This window comes from Stomoxys calcitrans, chromosome 2 (assembly GCF_963082655.1).
Source record: "Stomoxys calcitrans chromosome 2, idStoCalc2.1, whole genome shotgun sequence".
Lineage (NCBI taxonomy): Eukaryota > Metazoa > Arthropoda > Insecta > Diptera > Muscidae > Stomoxys > Stomoxys calcitrans.
Genome location: NC_081553.1, coordinates 197585123 through 197610986, shown reverse-complemented (window position 1 = coordinate 197610986; position 25864 = coordinate 197585123). Strand labels below are relative to the sequence as shown.

The 25864-nt window shown below is 40.3% G+C and overlaps 2 protein-coding genes and 1 long non-coding RNA gene across 6 annotated transcripts; 1 reads left to right on the top strand and 2 right to left on the bottom strand.

The window, feature by feature from the left end:
• The first annotated feature begins 1705 nt into the window (after positions 1 to 1705).
• On the top strand, positions 1706 to 20548 carry LOC106081790 (jmjC domain-containing histone demethylation protein 1). 4 transcript variants are annotated; one of them, XM_013243994.2, is made up of 5 exons: positions 1706 to 1961; positions 5977 to 6185; positions 11418 to 11578; positions 16152 to 18282; positions 18356 to 20548. In XM_013243994.2, the coding sequence occupies exons 2-5, from the start codon at positions 6138 to 6140 to the stop codon at positions 19844 to 19846; spliced, it is 3831 nt and encodes a 1276-aa protein (XP_013099448.2). In that variant the 5' UTR covers positions 1706 to 1961; positions 5977 to 6137; the 3' UTR covers positions 19847 to 20548. The 4 variants fall into 4 exon arrangements, with proteins under 4 accessions (XP_013099448.2, XP_013099451.2, XP_013099449.2 ...); XM_013243997.2 differs by lacking the exon at positions 1706 to 1961 and adding an exon at positions 2030 to 2047; XM_013243995.2 differs by lacking the exon at positions 1706 to 1961 and adding an exon at positions 5320 to 5633.
• LOC131995066 (uncharacterized) lies at positions 10774 to 11784 on the bottom strand. The gene is made up of 3 exons (XR_009397120.1): positions 11725 to 11784; positions 11345 to 11641; positions 10774 to 11269 (listed from the first exon to the last, which is right to left on the bottom strand). It is a non-coding gene; the product is annotated as an uncharacterized LOC131995066 (long non-coding RNA).
• Positions 20549 to 23565: 3017 nt separating the features above from the next.
• LOC106081769 (protein Red) lies at positions 23566 to 25450 on the bottom strand. Its single transcript, XM_013243963.2, has 2 exons — positions 23806 to 25450; positions 23566 to 23741 (listed from the first exon to the last, which is right to left on the bottom strand). Exons 1-2 carry the CDS (start codon positions 25366 to 25368, stop codon positions 23673 to 23675), a joined length of 1632 nt encoding a protein of 543 aa, XP_013099417.1. The 5' UTR covers positions 25369 to 25450; the 3' UTR covers positions 23566 to 23672.
• Positions 25451 to 25864: the final 414 nt, after the last annotated feature.

The following is a 25864-nucleotide window of genomic DNA, read 5'->3' as shown; positions in this document are numbered from 1 at the left end:
ACTGAAGTCCTGTCATCCCGTCTACGTGGGTTCGAGAGTGACTTAACAGTAGACCACAGCTTGCCTAAACCGGTGCCTAAGTTGCATTGCTCCAAGTGTTCCAGCCACAAATTTCGCTTATGTTCGTAGACTACCCTCTTTATTCCAAATTCAACGAATCCCATCACGCTCGTCTGTGAGTACCACTGCCTGCGCCGGGAAGTTGGACTGCACTTCGGGTATTCGAACGGCTGGTATAAAGCGAGCGGCTGCTGCGTTAATGATGTCTCGGAATTTCCTCTCGGCCGCTAGCACATCCGAGGTGGGTGGTAGTTCACTGAAGCGGCGATTGGTGTACTCTCTGAAGCCAGCCCAATCGGCCTTATTCTAATTGATAAACATCCGGCGCTCAGAGGTTATGAAGTTGGGTGGTCGGTCGATGGCGAGAACTATGGGGAGGTGGTCTGACCACAAAGAGATGACGGCTTGTCAGGATATGTCACTCAGGAGATCAGGGGATGCAATGAAATGTGTGGCGAGCTGCTGCACCTCCTCGTTATCCTAGTTGGGGCATCCTTATTCACCGTGCTAAACGTGAAGCCTTTAATCTGCTCTGCCACGCTGGTCGTTACCTAGGGGAGAATGCCATAAAGTGTAATGCGCATTAAAGTCCCCTAGAACCAGATGATTATGGCCAGATAGTAACCCACTTATGTCGGGGTTGTAGGCTTGGCCATTAATTAAGACACAGCTACCAATCGGCGGTATGTACACGTTGTATAGCTCTATCTCGGTAGTACCGGACCTGACTGCTATCCCCATGCACTCACTAGCGCCAGGCGCAGGCGAGATGGATCCATATTCCACGGAATGGTGTATCATGAGCGATGCTTACATAGCACATTGTATCCGTGACAATTGTGCAAATGCAGGCCTCCTGAATCGCTGCGACCAATATATTATTTCGACTCATGTAATCCACAATCTCATCGATCTTGCCACGGAGACGTTGCAGTTTAGTTGCAAAAATGATACATATCGCGGCACTGGTCTGGCAATATTGGGGGTTGGGATGCTGCTGTTGCCGCACGGGAGAGTTCAGGGGAGTCACATAGTCCGACGACGAGGACGCAGAAAGCGACGACGGCTACGCTTGTGACCCACTGCTGGCTATGTTCGCACAGCACCTTGCAACATATCCAGTATGACTATACTCCCGTAGTGAAGTGAGGCCAGAGCAAGATCGTAAATGTACCAAAGCAAGATCATAAATGCACCCGTTACACCTCACCGACCGATGATGGAGGCGGTTTGCCAGAACCAGGTACGAGGTTCTTTTCAATCCCGGCACGGACCAGAAGCGTGCGGAGAAGGCACTCCGGGATGTGCATCTCCCATGACGAAAAAAAGACGAACACGTACCATGAGGCGGCAGCCCTTGCAACCTTATACAACCGGCTGCCATCGGTTTGATATAACGTAATATACCATAGCAGAATCTTCTTCCCAACAATCTCAGCGAAAATTTTGAAATTCGCTAAAAAATTTTTCTTGTCGCGCTAGAATCTTCTTCTTTTTCCGTTCGAAGAAATATTTATTTGATAGTTCAGGTTGCCACTCCCATGAAGGATAGAAAATGATGTGGCAGCACTGATTCGATGTCTCATTACTAGTTATCGAATTCAGGTGTGCCATCACGGCTTCGTTCTCTGTTTCATTCATGATGCCATTGGCCGAAGGTGTGGACGTGTGAACGGCGTATTTATTTAAGTGGAATTTTGTTCGGTGGTTCGTGCATTAATTTGTTTGTCGTATCCATACATTAACGAAAACTGGTGCAAATCAAAAGAAAAAAATATACGCAGCTATCCCAAAAATCTAAAGCAGTTCAAGCAAGATTAACACTTATTTAACTTAGGCGTAAAATGTTGCTATTTAAAGCATAGCATTTTATGTAAATGATAAATTTTATACTAAAGAAGGTGTGTAGTTTTAGCTAAAAAAAATAAAAAAGTAACACTATAGAGAACATAATAAAAAAAATTATCGTCATCAATCTATTTGTCAGGTATATGTGATTCAAAACAGAAAACAAACGAAGTGTGATAATTGTATGCTCAGAATAAGAAAATATCAATCGATACATACATTAATTAAAGAATACGATATATTACAAATTATGCATACATATGTGCGTTTGTATGTCCATATGTACATTTGTGAAGTTTGAGTGGCTAAATTAAACGTACGCTTCTGCAAAAATGTGAAGAAAAAAGCTAAACAATTAAAAATTTAAGTGATTTGAGAGGTGGTGGTAGGTTTGTGAACGTATCCAATTTTACGAACAGCGCATCAGCAAGCAAAAGAAAAAGTGAAAAAAAAAGAAATGTCCGTGCATCCGTCATAGATCTTACGCGTCTTCCCAGATCGAACTGACTGAATAAATTCTATGACCTGTATCAAGTATTTAATCTAGGGTTGCCATCGACTGTTGAATAAACAAAAAATGGGCATTTTTGTACCACCTGGGAACAAATTTGTTTCTATTTGTGTTGAGTTAACGCATTATTTGCTCATGAAACCGTTGTAATAAGTTTGCTTGAGGCTTGATTTTTTCGTTTTGTATTTAAAAAAAATGTTTTTATTAAAAATATTACAATTTCCACCGAAGCAAACGTATGCTTTACATTCCAAGTTTTGTATAAAAATTGAATTCAACTGCATTGGCAATGAAGTTATATTTTTTAAATTAGAAAGTAGAGAATTATTCCAAAAATTGCATAAACTTTCTCATGACGTTTACGAAAACAGCGGACTAAAGTTAAAAATTAATCAACCACCTGCAGAAGGGGTAATAACGCGGCAAGCTAGTGTAGTAGCTGAAGACGATACATAAGGAGGTAATTCTAGCGTTGATTATACCCTCGCTATTTCTGGTAACATTCACATTTAAAATAGAGAATGTCCTCCGAACTCGTGAGCAATGCCGATTGGACTCGATAATAAGAGGAGGTCCTCTATCATTGAGCTTAAACTTGAAATGAACAGCACTCATTGATAAAGAGAATTATTCCCGCTGTGCCTATTGCAGATTTGCAATAGGTTTTATCGATAAATGTAGGTATTCATTTCGTTCACTGTGAAAAGTTTTCACAAAATATTGTTTCCTTTATTGAAGAAATTCTCAAAAAAGCTGTTTTCGCAAGCGGTCATCGGCAACACTTCCATTATATGTTTCACCCCTAGCATTATTTTGGCAAATTGTGCTGTTTTCGCGGTGTTATCACAAAAAATAAAAGTGGAAGAACTGTATTTGCCAACAAGAGTTATTGGCCCAAGTTGAAAAACGTTTCGTCTTGTACTTTCACAATTTGTTTCTACTATATGTTGTATGGAGTTTCACCATTAGAACTAAACTTAATACCCACCTTTAAGGTAGGTATTATGAACTTTCACTATGAAAAGTTTTCACAAAACATTGTTTCCCTTTTTGAAGCAATCGTCAAAAAAGTGTTTTTTTTTCCAATAAAAAGAAATTTAGGTAACCCTCCTATCATATGTTTTGCCACCAGCATTATTTTGGTAAATTGTTATCATAAAAAATAAAAATCAAAGAGCCATGTTTGCTAATATTAGTTATTATTTTTTTAAAAGACAATGAGCAATATTGCAACGAAAATTCATTTTTTTTATCATGTTGGCCCAATTTGAAAAACGCATTTACTGAATGACAAATTTAGTATCATAATTAAAAATATTCTCTCCCATTTTTTCACTGTTTTTTATATGGGGTTTCACTGTAAAAACTGAACTTAATACCCACCTTTACGGGGGAAACATTTGCGGTATATGTTTTCAATAAAAAAAAAAACAATAAAAAAATAATAAATACAATAAAAATAGAATGCTAGAAAGAAGCATGTTTCGCAGTGTTTATAATTAGTATTGAAATAATTAGTAATTGATGGAATTCGCAAATACAAGGAAGGTGACACAAAGTGTTGCCAATTTAAACGACGAATCAAAATTTCCGAATCCATTCACTTTTACTCGATATGACCACCTTTGCATTGACTATTGCTCCTAGTCGATCAAAAAACGAATTGCACGCTGCACACATGTAATATGTCGGTATTTTGGTCATTCTCGGTTTCAGCGCACCCATACTGGCACATTTTCAAAAACCTTCCAAATTATTTTTGTGCCATTTTATACAAATGCTGTTTGGGGTTAAACTTTTCCAAAGTTTTGGCAACCCTATGCGAACAAGAATTCGAATACAAAAACAAGCTGTATTTTGTTTGCGGTAACAGTGCAGCCGGACCAAAGGCGAAACGAAACATTTAGCGTTCACCAACTTATGACTATTATTTCCGAGTATGTGTTGTGTTGTTTTGTTTTATTGTTTTTGTTTCTTTAACGTTGGTATGTGAAATAATTCATACCGCGTGCATACATACATTTATACATGTGCCTGCCTAGTTAAGAAGGAAACACTGAAATAGGTACAAAAGAAAGGCCAATCGTCATCACACCAAACCAGCGAACAAGCAAACAAGCAATGAGATGGGCTTATAAAAACATGTATGTATATGGGGAAAGAAAAAAATAAACCACGATACTAATAAACGCAGTTGTTGGTGAGTTTATTGAGCGTGTGGCTGGTTGACTGACTGACTGAGTGAGTTGTTGGTTGGATGGCTCTTTGGAGTGATAGATAGAATACAGTGTTGCTGTTCCTTCAAAAATTTTGGCAATTAAGGTTTTTGCTCAAAACCATCATTCGCTACTGTTCCAAAAGAAAAGTTCTATCGGTCACTTTAGCCACATTGAATATATCAAGGGGATCTTGGGATCTTTTGTAACTCAGCTTTTATATAGGTATATGTTTGTTTGACTTGAACTAATGTTGCCATAATATGGTGAAGAAATTTTGCACCTATGGTTCTTTTATGACTATCGAATTGATTTTTCTTAGAAATTGATTCAGAAATTATATAGTGTACGTATTGCATATATGGCCCGATTTCCATTTCTAGGGCCTTTATTAACCGATGTTCCCACAATTTTTGCTCACTATTTTCTACTATAACTACCGTTGTGTATTGAATTCTTGTTTTCTTCATATTTAGATTAAGCTCCCATACGTATTGTTCGATTAGTACATACAATGCTCTAAAAATTAAAACTTTCTGCCGAATTTCAAAAACATTGGTTTCTTTATAATTGGCGTTGACATATATTTCTCTGCAAAATATGATAGGCCGTTCTCTGCATTATTTTCTTAGCTTCGGTTCTGACACGTTTTTAAAGTCGGCAAAATTAAAACATGAATTTCCACTAAATTTTGGACTATGGCAACACTGTTAGAGTCCTTCCTTTTGAGTAAATTTTACAGAGGTACGTCATGGGAATGAAATCCACATCGGAGCACCAAATGAGTAATATTCCCATGTTTCGCTTCATTTTTCAGTCTTCGTTAGAATGGTACGCACGCTTTAGCCAACATCCGCTGCTGCGTGTTGTCGTCCCCGCCGCATTTTCGTCTTTTCGTCGATATATTTTTTATATTCGGATTCGGGTTGTTCAACATAATACAAATATAAGCAAAACGAAAATAAAACCACCATCAACACTTAACTAACCGACCTGCGGTAATGATAAACACGATAATAGTTTTAACGTCACACACACATATTTTCAAGTGTACATATATAGGGTACAAAAGCACATATGGATATAAAAAATATAACCAAAAATCTTTTGCTGCAACCAAAAATGAATAAGAACACTAAATAAAACGTATGAAAATAACCAAGTTAGTGAAATGTCAAAAACCAGCCTACTGGTCAATGGAACGTGTATATAGTATATTGTGCCAGAACCCCATACATACATAAGTGAATAAATATTTAGTTAGTATTTAACAAAATATATACTCCACCTAACGAAAAGGGAAAGAGTTTATTTAATAAAGGAAAAACTTAATATTTGCAGGCGCAGTTCTTCGTATATTCTCGGGGAAAAAATACTTCACACACTGTGATCAATCAATGGTCGTGGACAGAAACAACTTTGTGGTGTAAACAAGTTCAATTTTTCGAAATAAAAGAAAAACCTTATAAAAATACATAAAAGGCAGTACAACTGTGGTGGCGATGTCCGAAACGGAATCGCCTGGAAAAAAGGGGCTGCGTCGCCAACTGGTAAGTTATACTCCTCTCCCACTTCTTACAAAAGGGATTAGCATCTTAAATATTTGTAATTAACACGTGAAATTACTTTTTTTATTTATATCAATTAATTGCAAGCAATAAAATTTGTGAGTGAAAGAAATCTGTAATGCGTACGCGCACTTGATAACTGACTGTGCAACGTCGTAACATTTCGTCGTCGGCGGTTAAAAAAAAAAAAAAAAACACCGCCTACTGTCGACCACTGACTCCAAATCGAACTAACGCCGCATGACGAATTCTTTTCGATTTTATTATGATTGTTGTGTGTGTTTTGTCTTTTCATTTCATTTCTATTCCACGTTGTCTTCTTTATCATAAATATTCGCTTTCATTTGCTAGCCGTGGTGGATAATATATACACTCAATACTTCGATGTTTCGAATTTAAAAAATCCACTCAAAAATGTTTTTGTCGCTCAACCGCCACAGTGTTGTCAATCCATTGCATTGTCGGGTTAGTTTAGCGCAGTGATGGGTAGTAAGTTCCCAGCTAACAAAATGTTCCGATTTCGGTCCGACAATCAGATGAATCATCCGAAATCGGATCCGATGACTTACCGACATCGTAATTAAAAACAAAATAAGTGGTTGTCATTCGGTCGAAACGACACTACTGACGGAAATCTGAGAAAAAATGCATTTTTCATTGTTTGGAAATGAAATGAAAGATATTGTCCAGATGATTGCGAATATCCAAAAAAAATGTGTAAAAATTGGACCCGGGAAGGATCTAAGGTGTTTTGAGATATTTTAACCCAAGTAACATAGTCAACATAGATATCAAATGAAAGGTACGAAAGGTACGACGTAGATTACGACAGATATGCAAAAAAAGAAAAAAGTTATAATCTAACAGAAATAAATATTCCTAAAAAAATCGCGCGATTTATTTTTTATATTTTTTTCTTTTAGATCTAAGTATATATATTTTTTTCTTGTATATCTATCGTAATCTTCTGCTTGGTAGCTTTCATTTCAAAATTCTCAAGTCCCCGCAGGTCCTTCCCTGGTCTAATTTTTATGCATGTATCAGCATATTCGTGATTTAATCGGCAATACCTTTCATTTGATACCCTTTTGCCTAGGTTGGTTTACTTCAATCCAAGGGGGGTGTTTTTGGCGCCTCGTAGGGCCCAGGGGCCTTTGCCCCAAAAACGGACTTCTGATTTGTGTTCCTGGGGTCAACCCACATCTACATACCAAATTTCAGCGAATTTTAAGAATTACGACGTCTAGGACACAATAAGTCAAATCAGGGGCTTGGATTCGAAAAATTCTATTCGAAACTTTGAATAGAAATGTACGTGTTTTTGCCCTCACTAATTCACCTATAATAAAAAAACTATTTTCGTCTTTTTTTTCTAGAAATCATGCAAAAAATAGGACATCGAAGTATATATTTTATAAAATTAAACAATAATTATAATATTACGAGTAAAAAAAAATTGATATGATCAGATCCAAGTATATCTCGAATAAAATAGAGTTGGATCTAATTAGATCCAAATGGATTTGCCATATCCAACTCTTGCCCTTTCTTCAATTTCAAAAACGCCAGATCTCGGAGATGGGTGCACTGATTTAAGTGAAATTTTGTATGCCACCTTATGGTACCCCAAAACATGAAATTGGTATAAAACTTAGGGGTCAAATAACCTAGGAGTAGGAGTTTACAAATTGGCACAAAATGGGTATCAAACGAAAGATATTTAAGAGTAGAGTACGAACTTGGTATTCAAATTTCACCCTTTGTATTCGGCAGTGTCCCAACTGGACACTTTGGACAATATGGGTATCAAATGAAAGGTATTCAAAAGTAGAGTAAGAATCTGACATAAATTTTTTTTTCCATATTGTCTGAGGGGCGCCCTCAACCCGCCCGTTGTTGTCGCAGTGTGTTTTACACTGAGGCGGCAGTCCTTGCCAATGAAGAACTCCATCGGGTCAATCCGGTACGTACAACTGGCTGTCATGGGATTTAAGTATTTGGAAGTTGAGTACAAATCTGTTATAAGGGGTCTGCCCTACCTTAAAAATCCCCAAAACGGGCATGAATGTCCAATGTCACAAAATGGTTATCAAATAAAAGTTATTTGGGGGTTGACTACGAATCTGACATACACATTTGGCAGAGTTTGGGACCGGCCCACCCATTAAATAACCTTTAATAGGACGTGTAGTTCGATCGGTGTAATGTGGGAATTTAAAGAAAGGTCTATGTCAGTAGAGTTCAAATCTAATAAGGATTCAAGTATCTGGATCTCGTCCTGCCGTTCGGCAGCACATGTAGATCGCTACAATAAAGGACTCAAATAAATGGTAGTATAGGTCTTAGCGTCGGAAGGACCGACCCTCCCCTCCCAATATAAACAGCACCAAACTGTCCTGTAGGACGACTAAGAACATATTGCACACAAATGAAAGGACTTATCAGAGGGCAATACCCCTCCCGCCATCCTACCAAAAACAAAAAGGAATTAAAAGTAATATATATATATAATAAATAAAAAAATCTTAACACGAAATGTTAAGGACATTTTTAAAGACACTATTTTAAAGAAAGTTATTAAAGACAAAATTTTATTGATATTATTTCAGAAATTCTTCTAAAGGTAAACTTTTATTTCATTTTTCTTCCGATTTTGATTTAATTTGAAACAGTGAGTTTTCATAGACCTCTACACCTTTTTGTTGAATATTAGATCGGACAATATTTGGATAAAGACGATATGAAAAAAAAGTGTAGAAGTCTATCAAAACTCACTGTTTCAAATTTTATCGAAATCGGGTGAAAAATGCTCCTTTTATACGCTCAATTCTCTATATCGTAAAATCGGTCTGTATGGCAGCTACACCCGAATATGGTCCGATCTGGACGATATTCAACAAAAAAGGATGTAAAGGGGTACCAAAGCTCACTGTTTCAAATTTCATCGGAATCGGATGAAAAACGCTCTTTAAATAGGCTCAATACTCTATATCGGGAGATCGGTCTATATGGCAGTTATATCCAAATATGATCCGATCCGGACCACATTTAACAAGAATGGTTAGGGATCTACTAGAGCTCACTGTGCCAATTGTCATCGAAATCGTGTAATAAATAGATCTTTTGTGGCCTTAATATCCTATATCAGGAGATCGGGCTGTCGGTCTACAGGGTAGCTATATCCTCATATGGTCTGATCTGAACCACACTTCACAAAAATGAGTAGTAATCTACCAAAAACAATTTATTGCATATCCCTATTGAATATCCCTATTTTTTCTTGGTAAATTTCGTTAATTTCGTTAATCGGCTGATCTAATCAAAAGGTTCGAAAACATCCGAATTGGTTGAAAAAAATATTGTGCTTGAAAAAGTACTAAGTCCGTCGCAAGGGTACTACGGTACTCATCGGGTGGAAAAAGTACTGAATTTTGCATTCCTGGTTGTAGCAGTGTGTTGTACAATAAGGCGGCAGCCCTTGCTGATGAAGGAATCCATCGGGTCGGTACGCTACGTACAACCGTCTGCCATGGGATTGTTCTCATTTCTTCCTATACCAATCCTTCGGTTGGTCTGCCGCATACTTGGCCTCAGTAGCAATTCGGCACTTCTTGTCTTGTTCCAGGGTTGTCTTGAGCTAACAATTTACAAGCAAAAACGTAACGAAAATTGTAAAAAGGGTAAACAAGAGTACAATTTTGCGAAAAAAAGTAAAAATGCACTAACTTGCAATTTTGAAAAATTTCACAAATCGTGCATAATTTTAACAACATTCATTGCAATTTCAAAATCGCAACGGCTATACAAAAACGTGCATAACTTTAACAATATTCATTGCAATTTCAAAATCGCAACGGATTTATGCCAAATAATTGCGCGTCGCCATCGAATGTCTTGGCTTTGATCGTTCAGATGTTGATTTGGTCAAACCATAAGAACACCTAGGTACAAATCCCGGGTAGAGGCTCAGAAAAAGTTTTCAGTGGTGGTGTTCCTGTCATAAATGCCGGCCACATTTGTGGTGTTATCAACCATTTAAGACTTCTATGGAGAGATGTGGTTAAGCAGCATGCCGTTCGGACTCGGCAAAAAGTGATCCCTGATTATTAGCCTTTAACTTTAATCGGACTTTATTCATTGATACGAGAGAAGTTTCTGCTTTTCTTATAGGAATAGGAGAAACTTTTTCGAGTTTTTGGTGTCCTAAAAAGCACCAATTCTAATGCGAAAAAGCACTAATTTGGCATCCCTGGTATTGAAGAGGCTTTTGTTACCCAAGTACGTATTTCGCGTCATTTTTCATTGTGCATTGTACACTGAGGCGGCAGGCCTTGTCGGTGAAGGAGTCCATCGGGTCAATCTGGTACGTACAACCGGCTACCATGGGATTGTGTAATGAACAATGGACGCAATTAGGTCATTGTGTGGTTTTTGCCATTGCCGATTCCATAGTCTCAGGTTTTACTTATCACGGTACGTCCAGAGCATATTGAAGCTTTGCCTTTTCAGCTTCTTTAAAAATTCGTTTAATTTTATTTTCATGGATATTTGGTAAAAATTGGATGTTTTTGAAATTTTTCATCTAAATGATCTTATGAGATGAAAAATTTTCCTTTGTATGATCTAGAATGTGTGAGATGGATATTTAGCTTTGCGTAAAGCTTTACTTTTAGTTGAAGGCGTCATCCTGTATTTTGTACCATCTTTGGAATCATTAAAGATAATATTGCTGCAATAGAGATCGACCAGAACAGAATATATTTTCATTTTCTTTATTATGTATTCCCTTTTTATGCTGACGCTGAAAACATGTTGCATGCCCAAAGAAGATGTGAGTGGATAAGTTCTTATAACATCAAGCTGAAAGTTTTTCGCTTTACCTGCATTGTATGTCATACGGGATGGATGCGAAACAAGTTGCAAAACGAGTTTATTTTTAAATTCATTCCACTTAAAGGATAAAAGCATCAATGGACAGACACGATACGAATTGGAGAAGAACGAACTACATATGTAAAGCTCTGTTCTTTAGTTTGCTTGTTGACTAAATAACAGCTCTACAGCATCTAGAAAACATAAATTTTTTTGTAAACATCATTAGGGTTAACACAGAAAAAGAATCAATTTTGGTATTATCTTACATTTTAAACATGAAGAGGTATTCACTTGCGTATACGTATATTTTATTGAATGTTATTATTTATTTCTTTTAAGCGTGAACGCAAGGAGCGAAAACAATATTTGGAAGAATGGACTGTAGGTGACGATGATTTGGAAGGTATCAGAGGTTTTAGCGTTGCCGAGAAGTTGGAATCCGCAAAATTTGCTCAGACTGGCATGGTACGCGAAATGCGTGGAAGCGATTTGAATGTTGGGTAAGTGTAAAAACTCATATGTTCCAAAACAAACAAAAATCGTAAGAATGCCAAGGCGAATTGCTGCAAGGAAGCATCTCTTGTGGGAACTCGATATGTCAACATTTTTAAACAAGGCGAATAAAATTCGATTCGCCGTTACTTACATATTAAATTTCTAGCAAATTTGTTTCAACCAGTCAGAACAAGATGTTTATTTAATTTGGAGTGTCATTTTAATAAAAGGCTTAACCTAACTTACCTATTGCCATCACCAATATGACTATAACACAAATAACTTGCGCTCCAAAAGCAAATCGAAAAATTCGCACGAAAGTAATGGGAAATTAAATGTTGACTTAAAGCCGTTAACTTCCCACGGTCGACAAGTGTAGCTGCAATCTAGACGATTATAACCAGGGACTACACATCACCTGAAGAAATTGACCTCCCTCGGCCCCGTAGACCAGAGTAGTTCTGGCTCAATTACGTTCCGGCAGATTCAGCCGCCTCAACTCCTACAGAGAAAGGATTGGTGCCGACGTGCAATATGTATGTCCCGATTGTAACCAGGGACCGCACGATACACGTCACATGTTTAACTGCGTAGCTAGACCCACTCGACTCAGAACCAGATCCCTGTGGACGCACCCCATCTTAGTCGTAGAGTTCCTGGGTCTTAACACTCAACAGAATCAAGTAGACGAAAGATAGAACACAACAAGTAAAAGCGTGCTAAGTTCGGCCGGGCCGAATCTTATATACCCTCCACCATGGATCGCATTTGTCGAGTTCTTTTCCCGGCATCTCTTCTTAGGCAAAGCAGGATATACGAAAAGATTTGCTCTGCTATTAGAGCAATATCAATATATGGTCCGGTTTGGACCACAATTAAATTATATGTTGGAGACCTGTGTAAAATGTCAGCCAATACGAATAAGAATTGCGCCCTTTGGGGGCTCAAGAAGTAAAATAGAGATATCGATTTATATGGGAGCTGTATCGGGCTTTAGACCGATTCAGACCATAATATATACGTATGTTGATGGTCATGAGAGAATCCGTCGTACAAAATTTTAGGCAAATCGGATAACAATTGCGACTTCTACAGGCTCAAGAAGTCAAGATCCCAGATCGGTTTATATGACAGCTATATCAGGTTATGAACCGATTTGAACCACACTTGGCACAGTTGTTGGATATCATAACAAAACACGTTGTGCCAAAATTCATTCAAATCGGATAAGAATTGCGCCCTCTAGAGGCTCAAGAAGTCAAGACCCAAGATCGGTTTATATGACAGCTATATCAGGTTATGGACCGATTTGAACCATACTTGGCACAGTTGTTGGATATCATAACAAAACACGTCGTGCAAAATTGCATTCCAATCGGATAAGAATTGCGCACTCTAGAGGCTCAAGAAGTCAAGACCCAAGATCGGTTTATATGGCAGCTATATCAAAACATGGACCGATATGGCCCATTTACAATACCAACCGACCTACACTAATAAGAAGTTTTTGTGCAAAATTTCAAGCGGCTAGCTTTACTCCTTCGGAAGTTAGCGTGCTTTCGACAGACAGACGGACGGACATGGCTAGATCGACATAAAATGTCACGACGATCAAGAATATATATACTTTATGGGGTCTCAGACGATTATTTCGAGTAGTTACAAACAGAATGACGAAATTAGTATACCCCCCATCCTATGGTGGAGGGTATAATAAACTGCTACAACAACAACAACCAGTGTCATAATCATGAATCTCGGGTGGATAAGAGAACTCCTCCTGTCCAAACGAATTGGGTTTATATGATGTTGAAAGGCAGACAAAAGGACATCACAAGAAGAGGCTTTATCTACTGTTTTGAAGATCTTGGTTATCATTGGGATTTTGTTGTTTTGAAGACCAGCAGAGTGCGAAAGTTGGTGCCTACGAGGATGGCATTATCTTGGTGGGTGGCTGATTTCTTTAAATTATTACATACATGTTTCAGACTGCATATATTTATAATACTGCCTATATTGGCTATGGCTAATGCGCTTGGTTAAAACCCCAGAGATACTGAGCTAATATTGTTTACTTTCTGTCTTCCTTGCGGCCTAATCCATAGTGGGAATTCTCCTGAAGTACCCCTTCCAATCGAAATCGTCGAACTGTCGAGGTTGCCCCCCCGTGTGTCTTCTTCCCCGCTAACTGATTCTCCTCGGTTGATTTATTCCTCTACACAGGTACCTCGTTGTTGTTGTTATAGCCACATGTTTGTATGTAGAGGTAGCGATGCTCATTGTGTAGTAGCCACATTTGCATGTAGAAGTGGCGATCCTCGTTAAACCCTTATTGGCAAGCAAGCTTTTATCGGTGTATACGACCGATAGCCGCGGGAACAAGTTGGCCAGTGGTTATTTAACAGCGCCAACAACTTGTCAATAACTGTCAAATCGAGCATCGTAGGCACTCAGTATTTAGGCAAGAGCCGGAAATTCTCCACTCGATACCGCTGATTGTTGTTGTTGTTTTTCTATCAGTATGTTGTACACTGAGGCGGCAGCCCTTGCCGTTGAAGGATCTCAACGGGTCAATCCGGCACCTACAACCGGTTGCCATGGGATTGTCCCGCTGATTGTCAGCGACTGCATTTGCAGCTACTTCGTATGGAGCATTCCACTATCCATAATCTGTGGACGCGCCCCATAGCTCCCAGGTAGTTTCAGCTAGTGCCTTTCATTATTGCTCAGCAGATTTATTTATTTTGTAATAATTAATGAAACATATGTTTATTTGGCAGTTACCAATGTTGCCAGATGTGTTTTTACGAAAAAAGCGGTTTTACTCGCCAAAATCACTAAAGTTTCCAATAGGCACCTCTGTTTTAATAATTGTAGGAACGGATTTATGAAATTTGTTCACTTAAAAAAAACGGTAGTTACCCCGTGCCGGCGATCCTTATCAAGCTCCAGATGTGAGCAAGTTCTTACGATCCAAGTGACCGATCGCCGCGAGAACTTATAGCCATTGGTTTCTTAAAGGCGCCACTTCCTTGCCTTGTCATATCGGTCACCATAGGCAATCTGTATTTAAGCAAGAGCCGTAGTTCTAGCCAGTGTGGTGCGCATAGTTATCCCGCGTCGGTTGATCTATTCCTTTTCACAGGTGTCTGTAACGAGGTAGATAGGTATCTCGTTGTTGTTGTAGCCACATGTCGATCAACTTTTTGTCACTCAATTCGTACACAAATCCATCACCCTGCACGGGATAGCTGTGAGTGTGGTGTTCATTGCTGTCACGAGAGGCTTAGCTACGAGCTAGCGGACGCGTCGTACGGAGTAGATGCAACGGCGGTCTCTGTGTGAGGTCGGGTGGCACCAGATCTTGCACAAATACTGAGTTCCTCTAATGCTCGATATGACAAGGCGAATTAATGGCCCCTTTAAATAACCAAAGGGCACCCTGTTCCCGCGGCGATAGGTCCTTGCTCACCTACAGGAGCTTGACGAGGATCGCCGCCTCTCCATGAAAATATGGCAACAACAACAACGACAACCAATCCATCACCAATCCCATGGCAGCCGGTTGTACGTACCGGATTGTGCCGATGGAATCCTTCAACGACGAGGGTTGCTGCCTCAGTGTACAACACACGGCTGCAATAACAACAACAAGCAATCCATCAAAATCGAGTGCGGCTGCGGCGTTAATGATGACTTAAAAATTCTTCTCAAATTTCAATATCGGTTAATTTTCAGACACTGCCGCATCAATATTTGGACTAAGGTGATGCTGAACCTGCTGCCGTTTGAGACATGTCAGACATTGGTTACCCACTGCTGACCGTACCGCAGAGGTTAGCATGTCCGCCTATGACGCTGAACTTCTGGGTTTGAATCCTAAGGGAGACCATCAGAAACAAATTTTTCAGCGGTGGTTATCCCCCTACTAATGTGAGGTGATATGCCACGTAAGAACTTCTTTCCAAAGAGGTGTCGCACTGCGCCACGCCGTTCGGACTCGTCTATAAATAGGAAATCCCTTATCATTAAGCTTAAACTTGAATCGGACTGCATTCATTGATATGTGAAAAGTTTGCCCCTAAATAAATAGTAACTACGACTATACTCGTCAAGCCAGAGAACATCTGAACGCGCAACCACTCTCTGCACAGGCAAAACCTCACACCGAGGGATGGTGTGCGTAACCGGTCGGGTCAATCCAGTATAAATTGTACCTCTTACACCAAATGCCATGCAGCTCTCATTGCATGAGGGGTTTCTTGTTGATTGATTGGGTAACGACCAAGTGGGCTTGTAGAAATCTTGCACTATTGCTAAAGTCAAGTAGCCTCAATCCATTATAGGATGTTTTCCAATGACTAACTTCTTTTACGCTGGAATAAATTGATTTCCGTCAAACTATAAACCTTCCATGGCAGCTACAATGCTTCTCTGTAGAAAGTTCGGACATTCTAAGTGCAGATAAATTCACATATCAGAGACATTCCCCTTCAAAAGCATACAAAAAAATACAAAAATTTTGTTAGTTAGAAAAATGTTTCCATCACACTAACCTTTTTCTTCATTTATTTGTAGCTTCCTGCAACAATATGGATTCAATATTCCTTTGCTGTTTCGTGACAAAGCTGGTTTGGGCATACGCATGCCGGATTCCAACGAGTTTACTGTGAACGATGTACGCCTTTGCGTTGGATCTCGGCGTATTCTTGATGTCATGGATGTTAATACGCAAAAGAATTTACAGATGACCATGAAAGAATGGCAACAGTATTATGACAATCCTCAAAAGGATCGCTTACTTAATGTCATCTCTTTAGAATTTTCTCACACCCGTTTGGACAACTTCATACAAAGTCCCGAGGTGGTGCGACAAATCGATTGGGTAGATGTTGTGTGGCCGAAGAGCTTAAAAGATGCCCAGAGAGAAGCTACAAATATTCTAGGTAATATGATGTATCCCAAGGTGCAGAAATATTGCCTGATGTCTGTGAAAAACTGCTACACAGACTTTCACATAGATTTTGGTGGTACGTCAGTCTGGTATCACATCTTGAAGGGTAGCAAGGTATTCTGGCTTATACCGCCCACGGAAAAGAATCTGCAGCTTTATGAAAAATGGGTGCTATCAGGCAAACAAGCCGACATTTTCTTTGGCGATACAGTGGAGAAATGTGCTCGAGTTTATCTGACGGCAGGAAACACATTTTTTATACCCACCGGTTGGATACATGCCGTGTATACCCCAACGGACTCATTGGTATTTGGTGGCAATTTCTTGCATTCCTTTGGCATTGATAAGCAATTGAAAACTGCCCAAGTTGAGGACACCACCAAAGTGCCTCAGAAATTCCGTTATCCCTTCTTTACGGAAATGTTGTGGTATGTATTGGCGCGTTATGTCTATGTGTTATTGGGCCATTCGCATTTAGAGGGTGAGCCTTCGGTAGAGGAGAATGAAATGTCATCTCGGCCCCATATACATCTGACGCATTATGAGCTATTTGGCTTGAAGGAAATCGTTATGTATCTGTATGATTTGCCTCCCAACAAGAAGAATGTTCCCGAATTAGTGCGGGATCCCGTGGCGCTTATCAAGGATGTACGCACTTTGGTGGAGCGCCATTGTAAGGATAAGCCGGAGTTGGCTATAACGGGCGAATCGGTTCTCAAGCCCCCTGGCCTTATGCATCCGCAGTTTCAGGAATATGAACGTTCGCGGGTGAAGCAAGAAATCAAGCAGGAAATCGCCCGAAAAAATGCCGAAATTATAAGGGAGCAACAACAATTGGAGGCCCTGCAAGCTGCAGAGTCCTCGAGTGGGACACATATTTCACATTTGGCATTTAGTGGAACAACCACTGTGACAACGGACAATGGTATCACCATAAAAAAGGAGCCCATTGAAAATGGCTGCCTATCGTCAACGACGACGACGACGACGACGGCGACAACGACTCAACAAAATCAAAACAATCAAACGCAAGCACAGCAACAACAAGCACCCACATTTGTATCTCCCACGGATAACATTAAGTATCGTCCACCCAAGAAAATGCATTTGGCAAATGCCGTAGCTGCTGCCGCCGGCAATAATGCTGTAAGCGTTATAGCCTCTTGTTCGAATTATAGTAGTTCAAGCAGTAATGCACCTTCGTCAACGCAACAAAATCTGCCACCCATACAAACATCGTTGCATCATCACAGCAGCTCTTCTAATCCCGACAATTGTCATTCCCCCAATGAATCATCCAAAATTTCCCCAAATGTTACGGGCTTGGGTCAGCCTCGAAGACGACGCACACGATGTAAAAATTGTGCCGCCTGCCAACGCTCCGATTGTGGAGAATGCAGTTTTTGCCTTGATATGGTGAAATTTGGTGGACCTGGCAGGGCCAAGCAAACTTGTATGATGCGTCAATGTCTCTCCCCAATGCTTCCGGTGACGGCTCAATGTGTATTTTGCCATTTGGATGGTTGGCGTCAAACGCCCGTATCGCCGCAGACAAAACAGTTAGCCTCGTTGGATGGACCCTCGGCGTTGATGGAATGTTCTGTGTGCTATGAGATTGCTCATCCGGATTGTGCATTATCGGCATTGGATGGCACTGAGTATGCTGCGGATGCAAAAGGCATTGTCAACGAAGATCTTCCCAATAGTTGGGAATGTCCCAGTTGTTGCAAGTCGGGCAAGAACAATGATTACAAGGTAAGCTTGATTTTTTTTTTTTTTGATTCCTTATTAATATGCAACTTCTTTATGTTTTGATTTCCCATTCCAGCCTCGTCATTTTCGTGCCCGACAAAAGTCCTCAGAGGTGAGACGAACCTCGGTGGGTGGTGTAAACATTACTAACTCCGAACATATTGAAAGTCATATGCCTTCGACTATGGGTGCCTACAACGAGTTTGTTTTCACCAGTGAATCAGAAATGGAAACGGGTTCTTCTAACACCACCAACAACAACTGGAAGCATGGAGTGAAACGCCATATGCCCATTGAAGTTAAGACAGAAAGAAATTATGATACCCCCTCGCCAGGCATATCGCCCAATACGGTGGATAAAATAAAGCGGCGCCGTAGTGATGATGGCCTCAGCATGTGCAGTAGCATGCAAGACAGTATTGATGCCAATGCCTCCATTGATTGCAATGTGGCCGGCTCGGGGGCAGGCAATGGCAGTCATGGCTCAAGAAAAAAGAATTCGGTGCGATCTCATTTGGCCCAGCAGATATTGAATTCTTCGTCTAGGGTCTTGAAGAAGCCTCAATATGTAGTCAGACCTGGATCTTCCCATACTTCAGCATATGGCGGAGTGGGCGCAGGAGTTGCCGGAGGCTATTCCGGTCCCAATTTGGCACTTGATGCCACGCTTTTAAAAATAATTTTCCGCTATTTGCCGCAAGAGACCTTGGTGACATGCTGCTCCGTCTGCAAGGTGTGGTCGAATGTGGCTGTCGATCCTGCTCTATGGAAAACCATGAACTGTTCAGAGATAAAACTCTCCGCATCTCTTCTCACCGCCATAGTACGTCGGCAACCTGAGCACTTGATCTTAGATTGGACTCAGATTGCCAAAAGGCAATTGGCCTGGATCATTGCTCGCTTGCCCGCCTTGAAAAATCTCTCCCTGCAAAATTGTCCCATACAAGCTGTTTTAGCTTTGCACACCTGCCTATGCCCACCCTTGCAAATATTAGACTTAAGTTTTGTGCGTGGTTTAAATGATGCAGCCATACGTGATATACTATCGCCACCCAAGGACTCAAGACCCGGTCTGGCTGATTCAAAAACTAGATTAAGAGACTTGAAAACGCTTAAAATCGCAGGCACCGATATTTCGGATGTGGCTTTGCGCTATATAACCCAATCTTTGCCCCACCTTGTCCATTTGGATGTGTCGTCGTGTCAACGCATTACAGATGCTGGGGTAGCACAAATCGGCACATCGCCTACAGCAATTGCAAATTTAATCGAATTAAATTTGAGCGCCTGCCGTTTGGTATCTGAGCTCTCGTTGGATCACTTGGCGAAATGTGACCAATTGATATGGTTGGACTTGAGGCATGTGCCCCAGGTCAGCACGCAAGCAGTTATTAAATTTGCTGCCAAATCGAAGCATGATCTGTGTGTCAAAGATATCAAGCTAGTGGAGAAACGAAAGCCACCCCAGACCACACCTCAATCGTCGGCGGGAGGAGCTAGTAGCAATTTTTCGGCTTCCACAACAACAACCACAGCTGCTGGATCAGCAAGTAATTGGAATGATTGAAAGAACACAAGCATTATTAAAACAAAAGCAACAGCAAAAATATCGGTCTAACATAAAAAACCAAAGATTATTAATAATCTTTAAAAGTTATCTCATTTTGTAGTTTATTAACAAATAGAGTCGCCCCAAGCCAATCAATAATCTAACTCCTTCCGCTCATTCCTCCCATTAGGGGCGAACTCCAAACACACACACACACACGTATAGACTCAGTTTTAAGTAACCCTTTAAGAAGGCATTCCCTCTCTCCTCTTCCATACAAAATGCACCACATCATCATTTTATGTAGCTTTAGCAAGGCTCATTTTTAAACTTGACAACATGTAGACATACCGCCCCCCTCCCCCTAATAACTAAATAACAACAATAAGAATTGTCAATAATATTACATATAGTTTTAGTAGTTAACCAACCAACCACCCTCCCTTTCCTCATATGAATCATTCAATCCATTTTAGCGCTATTAAGAGGAACTGCAAAAACAATAATGCCACCTCCCCCTTACTGTCTCCCCTTTACTGTCTCTTTTGCACATTTTAGGTGTCATATTTAAAATTTTATAAATTTTAAATTGTCTTACAAAAACAAAATTGTATTATATTATTATAATTATCATTACACATTATAAAATATATATATATATATACATACATATACAAAAAAAAACACACACACACACAAAAATATATATATTACATACAAAATAATAAGAATATATTTTAAAGTTATGATTAAGCAAGCAGACAAAAATAAATGTATAACAAAATTTAAAAAAAGATTTTTTTTATTATTTAAAATAAGTATAAACTCAATCAAAATAACCATAACGCAATTCAAAATAACCATAACCTCAATCAAAATAATCATGAGCTCAAAAACCCGTCGAGGAACACAAGTCTAGTCGCGCAATAGCATTTCATGGCGACTGATACCGCATCCGAAACAGTGTGCAGGCCATTTTGACAGTTTGTCGAGCACCAAACCAGAGAAAAGAAGAAAATAAGATTTCCCAAGTAGGCTAGAAAGCTTTCAGTCGGGACCAAATCACAGCTATTGCTGTGATCATAAGAAGAGACAATCCGTCAAATACTATCGGGCCCTGGTGGAAGCATTTAGGTGAGGTGAAAATGAAATATCTGACCAATATTCTACATTTGTTTTGTCCCTGTTCTTAAGTGACCATGCACAGAAAAAATAAAAATGGGATTCAATCACAAAATTTTTTGATCCAATTAATTTTCTAATCGAACTGCTTCAATCACGAAAATGATAATATCAACCATCGTTTGTAATCTCAAATAATAAAACATTTAAATATTCCTTTCGGGGTACGTAATCTAGGTTTTGATTGATAATATACTTCAGTTGCTACAATGCAATCCCATGGCAGCCGGTTGTACGTACCGGATTGACCAGATGGAGTCCTTTATCGGCAAGGGCTGCCGCCTCAGTGTACAACACACTGCTACAACAACAACAATTACAATTCACGATGGCGTACTTAGCTTTTAGTTTCAGTGCGTTGATTGGTGTCACTCAGTGCGGCGCTTCATTGGGTCGGGTCGCCTTGGTATTCGGTAGATTTCTTCGGTATTCGGACGAATGGTTCTTGGGATGTTTTCGCTGGTATTCGGTAGATTTTTTCGGTACTCGGACGGATGGTTCCTGGTATGTTTCGGCTGGGCTGATACGGGACTCGGATATGGCTTGTACGTGAACCTCGGGCAGCACAACTATTCTGGCTTGGCACTGTAGTGATAAGAGTGGAGTTAGGATGGAAGCGAACGAGTTGCGTTAGGAAGCGAACGGATCGCGTTAGGAACCGAACGGATCGCGTTAGGAACCGAACGGATCGCGTTAGGAACTGAACGAGTCGCATAAGGAAGCGAACGGATCGCGTAACGGAGCGAACGAGTCGCGTTGGAAATCGAACGGATCGCGTTAGGAAGCGAATGAGTCGCGTAAGGAAGCGAACGGAACCCGTTAGGAAGCGACGAGTCGCGTAAGGAAGCAAAACAAGTCGCGTAGGGAAGCGAATGCGTCGCGTTGGGAAGCGAACGGATCGCATCAAGAAGCCAAAGAGTCGCGTAGGGAAGCGAACGGATCGCGTAGGGAAGCGAACGAGTCGCGTTAGGAAGCAAACGAATCGTGTTAGGAAGCGAACGAGTTCCGTTGGGAATCGAATGGATCGCGTTATGAAGCAACGAGTCGCGTAGGGAAGAGAAGGAGTCGCGTAAGGAAGCGAACGAGTCGCGTAAGGAAGCGTACGAGTCGCGTTGGGAAGCAAACGAGTCGCGTAGGGAAGCGAATGTGTCGCGTTGGGAAGCGAACGGATCGCGTTGGGAAGCGAACGGATCGCCTTGGGAAGCGAACAAATCTCGTTAGGAAGTGAATGAGTCGCGTTGGGAAGCGAACGGATCGCGTTGGGAAGCGAACAAATCCTGTTAGGAAGTGAACGAGTCGCGTTGGGAAACGAACGGATCGCGTTGGGAAGCGAACAAATCCCGTTAGGAAGTGAACGAGTCGCGTTGCGAAGCGAACGGAACGCGTTAGGAAGCGACGAGTCGCGTGAGGAAGCAAACGAGTCGCGTAGGGAAGCGAATGTGTCGCGTTGAGAAGCGAACGGATCGCGTTGGGAGGCGAACGATTCGCGTTAGGAAGAGAACGATTCGCGTTAGCTGATGCGATCTCCAGGGCGGAGTGGACGATTGCGAACCATGTCTAATGGTTTCGTCGCTCGAGCGAGTCATGCCAATCCTCAGAAAGGTGTCACATTAAGTACAGAGTGTCAAATGAACCAAATGAGAAATATATTCCACTTGTCTTGTTAAAAAAGACGTCGAATAACGGCTTTCAATGGGATCACTAGTGCCAAGATATAAATGCCCTTTACCACATCAGTTCCTATACCCTTCTTACCAGTGTGTATTAATGTCCACCACTTGAGCGGATAACCACGGCCAGCGTATGTTCATATCAACAAACATATGTACGGATGGTTGTGTGGTCAGCCCATGAATAAAGATGTGTGTAATGATGTTCTGGTAAGTGAACAAAGATATGTTCGGATGACTGGCTGGCATAAGAGTATTTACGTAAACAACTGTGGACGAACACTGAGGCACAGTGGATAGAGAGATGACAACTGCACAGTGGCCACGCTTGTCGTAATATGCAAATGTGAAGTCAATGAGCCTAATATTTGGGGACGGCCAAAGCCGTCGAGTCGACAGTCGTTTTTAAAAATGTAAGTGAAAAAAATTTCAATAAAAAAATTGCATTATCAATTAATGAAATGATGGACGTTTTTGAAATCTTCAATCAATTTTTTCAATGATCCAATTAAATAATTATATAATTTTTTAAATTTTCAGTTAATTTTTTTAATTGATCAAATTAAAAAATGGTTGAAATTTTCAATTATTATTTTAATTGATCCAATTTAAAAATGATTAAAATTTTCAATTGATAAAATTAAAAAATTATTGAAATTTTTTGAAAATTCCAACTAATTTCTATATTAGTTACACACACACAGAAAAAAAAATAAATCGGATTCAAGCACGAAATTAATTGATCCAATTAATTTTTGAATTGAAACTGTTTCAAACTGTTTCTAGAGGGGAGAACTGATGTGGACAGAGTTCTGCTTGCGGCAGACTGACTATTTATGTAATGTTTATTTTAACCTAGCATCACAAAGTACAAGATGTAATTGGTTCAATAGTTAATTTTCGTTCTCAACTTTATTTATAGTAATTTTTGACGATAGCATTTTAAAAATATGCCTGAGAATATATGCATGTAGTATGTGGTATATATTTCGCTAATATTTAGCTTGTTTGTAATCAGGTTCATCTGAAGAAGGCTTAGTTTTACGTTTTTGTATGATACCCTAAAAAAAGAAAATCATTGTTGTTTGATATTTCTCGTAAGGAATGCGTATTGTTCAATATTACCTGAATTTTTTGCCACTCTCTGTCCAATTCTGCCTTTTCACTTTTTTCTGTTTTATTTTTGCGTGTCTTACGACCATCCTGCATTTTCACACCATATTGGAAGGCCGCTTTGGGCAAAGCTTCTTTTGTACTCATATAGTCAGAGTACTCTTCCTGAGTATCGAAATCCCAACGTCCGATTGGACCCTTCTTATTGCCCAGATCCATTTTAGTATAGTCAACTTCATCGTCAGAATCATCTATTGCATCGTTCATCTCTTCTAAACCGGGATAACATTCAGCATAACCTTCGGGTTCATTGGCAAAACGCGATACTATTGATTTGTTGATTTTAGGAGGCGGAGGTATAGTGGTTATAAGAGGTTCTGCTTCTTCGGGCACCTTATTTGCCTCATTGAAATATGTGGCGGGTTTAGCTGCCCCAGCCCCTGCTGTGGGTGGCTGTAAATATTTGTCAGGTTTGGATTTGTTGTCGGGTTTCAATGTTGGCTGGTAGTCTCCTATATCATCATATATGGAATCACCTGCAGGCTGGGCTTTATGCAGTGTTTTTGATGTAGAATTTAGCTCGTGTATATCTCTTTCATGGAACAAAGGCTTGTCTTTATCACGTTTCTTGTTTTTCTTATTGCGTCCTCCTGCACGGAGGTATGAGAGAATTTGTGACAGTTTATTTATAACAATATCGTTTGTGGTTAAGGTGGCAGCATCTTCCCTATTTAGGGGTACTTCATATTTAGATCTAATTAGAGTGGTGGGTATGTCCGTCTCCCCGGTATCATCTTCTTCCAAATGAATAACATACGCCATACGTCCCGGAGCAAAGAGTTCACAGCGTTGTACTTCCTTGGAGCGTCTTGCTTGCACTAAATTATAAATGTTACGCGCCATAGGCCCTTTAATGTTCATATTGTTGTCTTCTGCTTCTCTACGTTCAGCCTCCAAGCGCTCAGCTGCTGCTGCGGCTTCAGCCATTTTCATCTTTTCTGAAGCGGCAGCAGCGGCTGCCAACTCACGCTCCTCCTGCTCTTTAACATGCAACTCGGACCGCACCTTCTGCAATAGGGCATAATCCAAACCTTTCACCAAGTGAGTATGCTCCATGTCACCACCCAAAAATTTGGATTCCTGTATAATACGCCTTCTCCTTTCCGCCGCATCAATTCCTGATTTCATGTCGGGTGCCACAGCTCTGTAAGCATTGGTAGTACTGCTGTGTCCTGGCGTTCCTACATTTTGATAATCGGGATTGGCCCCATCTCTCCGCTCACGGGCACGATCACGATACTTCTCAGACAACTCTTGCAATTTGTTGTCTTCTTGTTTTTTCAAAGCAGCATAGAAATTTTTCTTTTTCCGCCGCAAGTCTCCACGTTCACTGCTGCTGGGATGGGTTTTCTTTTTTTCCGAAGAGGCTGGTGCCCCGGGAGTTGCAAAGGTGGCGGTGGCTAAATTGCCAGTTGTTCCACCAGGCGGTGCTCGTGGTGTAGCCAAAAGTTTACGAAAATCATCGTTTGTCAAACGCACCGAAGGAGGTGCCTCACTGTGTACGGAATCAGACATTTTGCATTAGTAAGATATATTTTATTGTTTATTTTCCAATGAAAATCTCAAATTCAATGCAGACTTTTCCAATCAGCTGTGAAGTTGGTTACCGAGTATTCATATATGCAACCATTGAAAGCATGGTTCAATTGAGAAGGTTAAGCCACAAGCAAGACATATTAACTCAGGTAGTGTCCAGCAAACAGCTGAATACAATTTTTTCTCACGCAGTGTGCTATCTGTCAATGAGTTTTGGCTGTGTGTGCATTTTAGTTAAGAACTATAACACACAACCAACGAAAAATGGAGCGAAATTAGAGTGGCACACTGATTTTCACAGATAGTGCAATTAATTGTTTAATTGTTTCGCCATGGTTGGGAAACTGCTCCTAACTGCAAAATTTATTTTGGTCACAAGCTCAACAACAACGAAATCAACCCGATGGGGATGGTAGCAGAAATTCCCAATAGGCTGTCCAATTTCCGGACCCTTCCTAATTGATATTCTAGTTTT

Coding starts and splice junctions, on each gene's coding strand:
- LOC106081790 (XM_013243994.2), top strand. CDS start 6,138: ATGTCCGAAACGGAATCGCCTGGAAAAAAGGGGCTGCGTCGCCAACTG. Junction 11,579..16,151: donor GGAAGCGATTTGAATGTTGG/GTAAGTGTAAAA, acceptor ATTTATTTGTAG/CTTCCTGCAACAATATGGAT. Junction 18,283..18,355: donor GCAAGAACAATGATTACAAG/GTAAGCTTGATT, acceptor TTCCCATTCCAG/CCTCGTCATTTTCGTGCCCG.
- LOC106081769 (XM_013243963.2), bottom strand. CDS start 25,368: ATGTCTGATTCCGTACACAGTGAGGCACCTCCTTCGGTGCGTTTGACA. Junction 23,742..23,805: donor GAGAGTGGCAAAAAATTCAG/GTAATATTGAAC, acceptor TTCTTTTTTTAG/GGTATCATACAAAAACGTAA.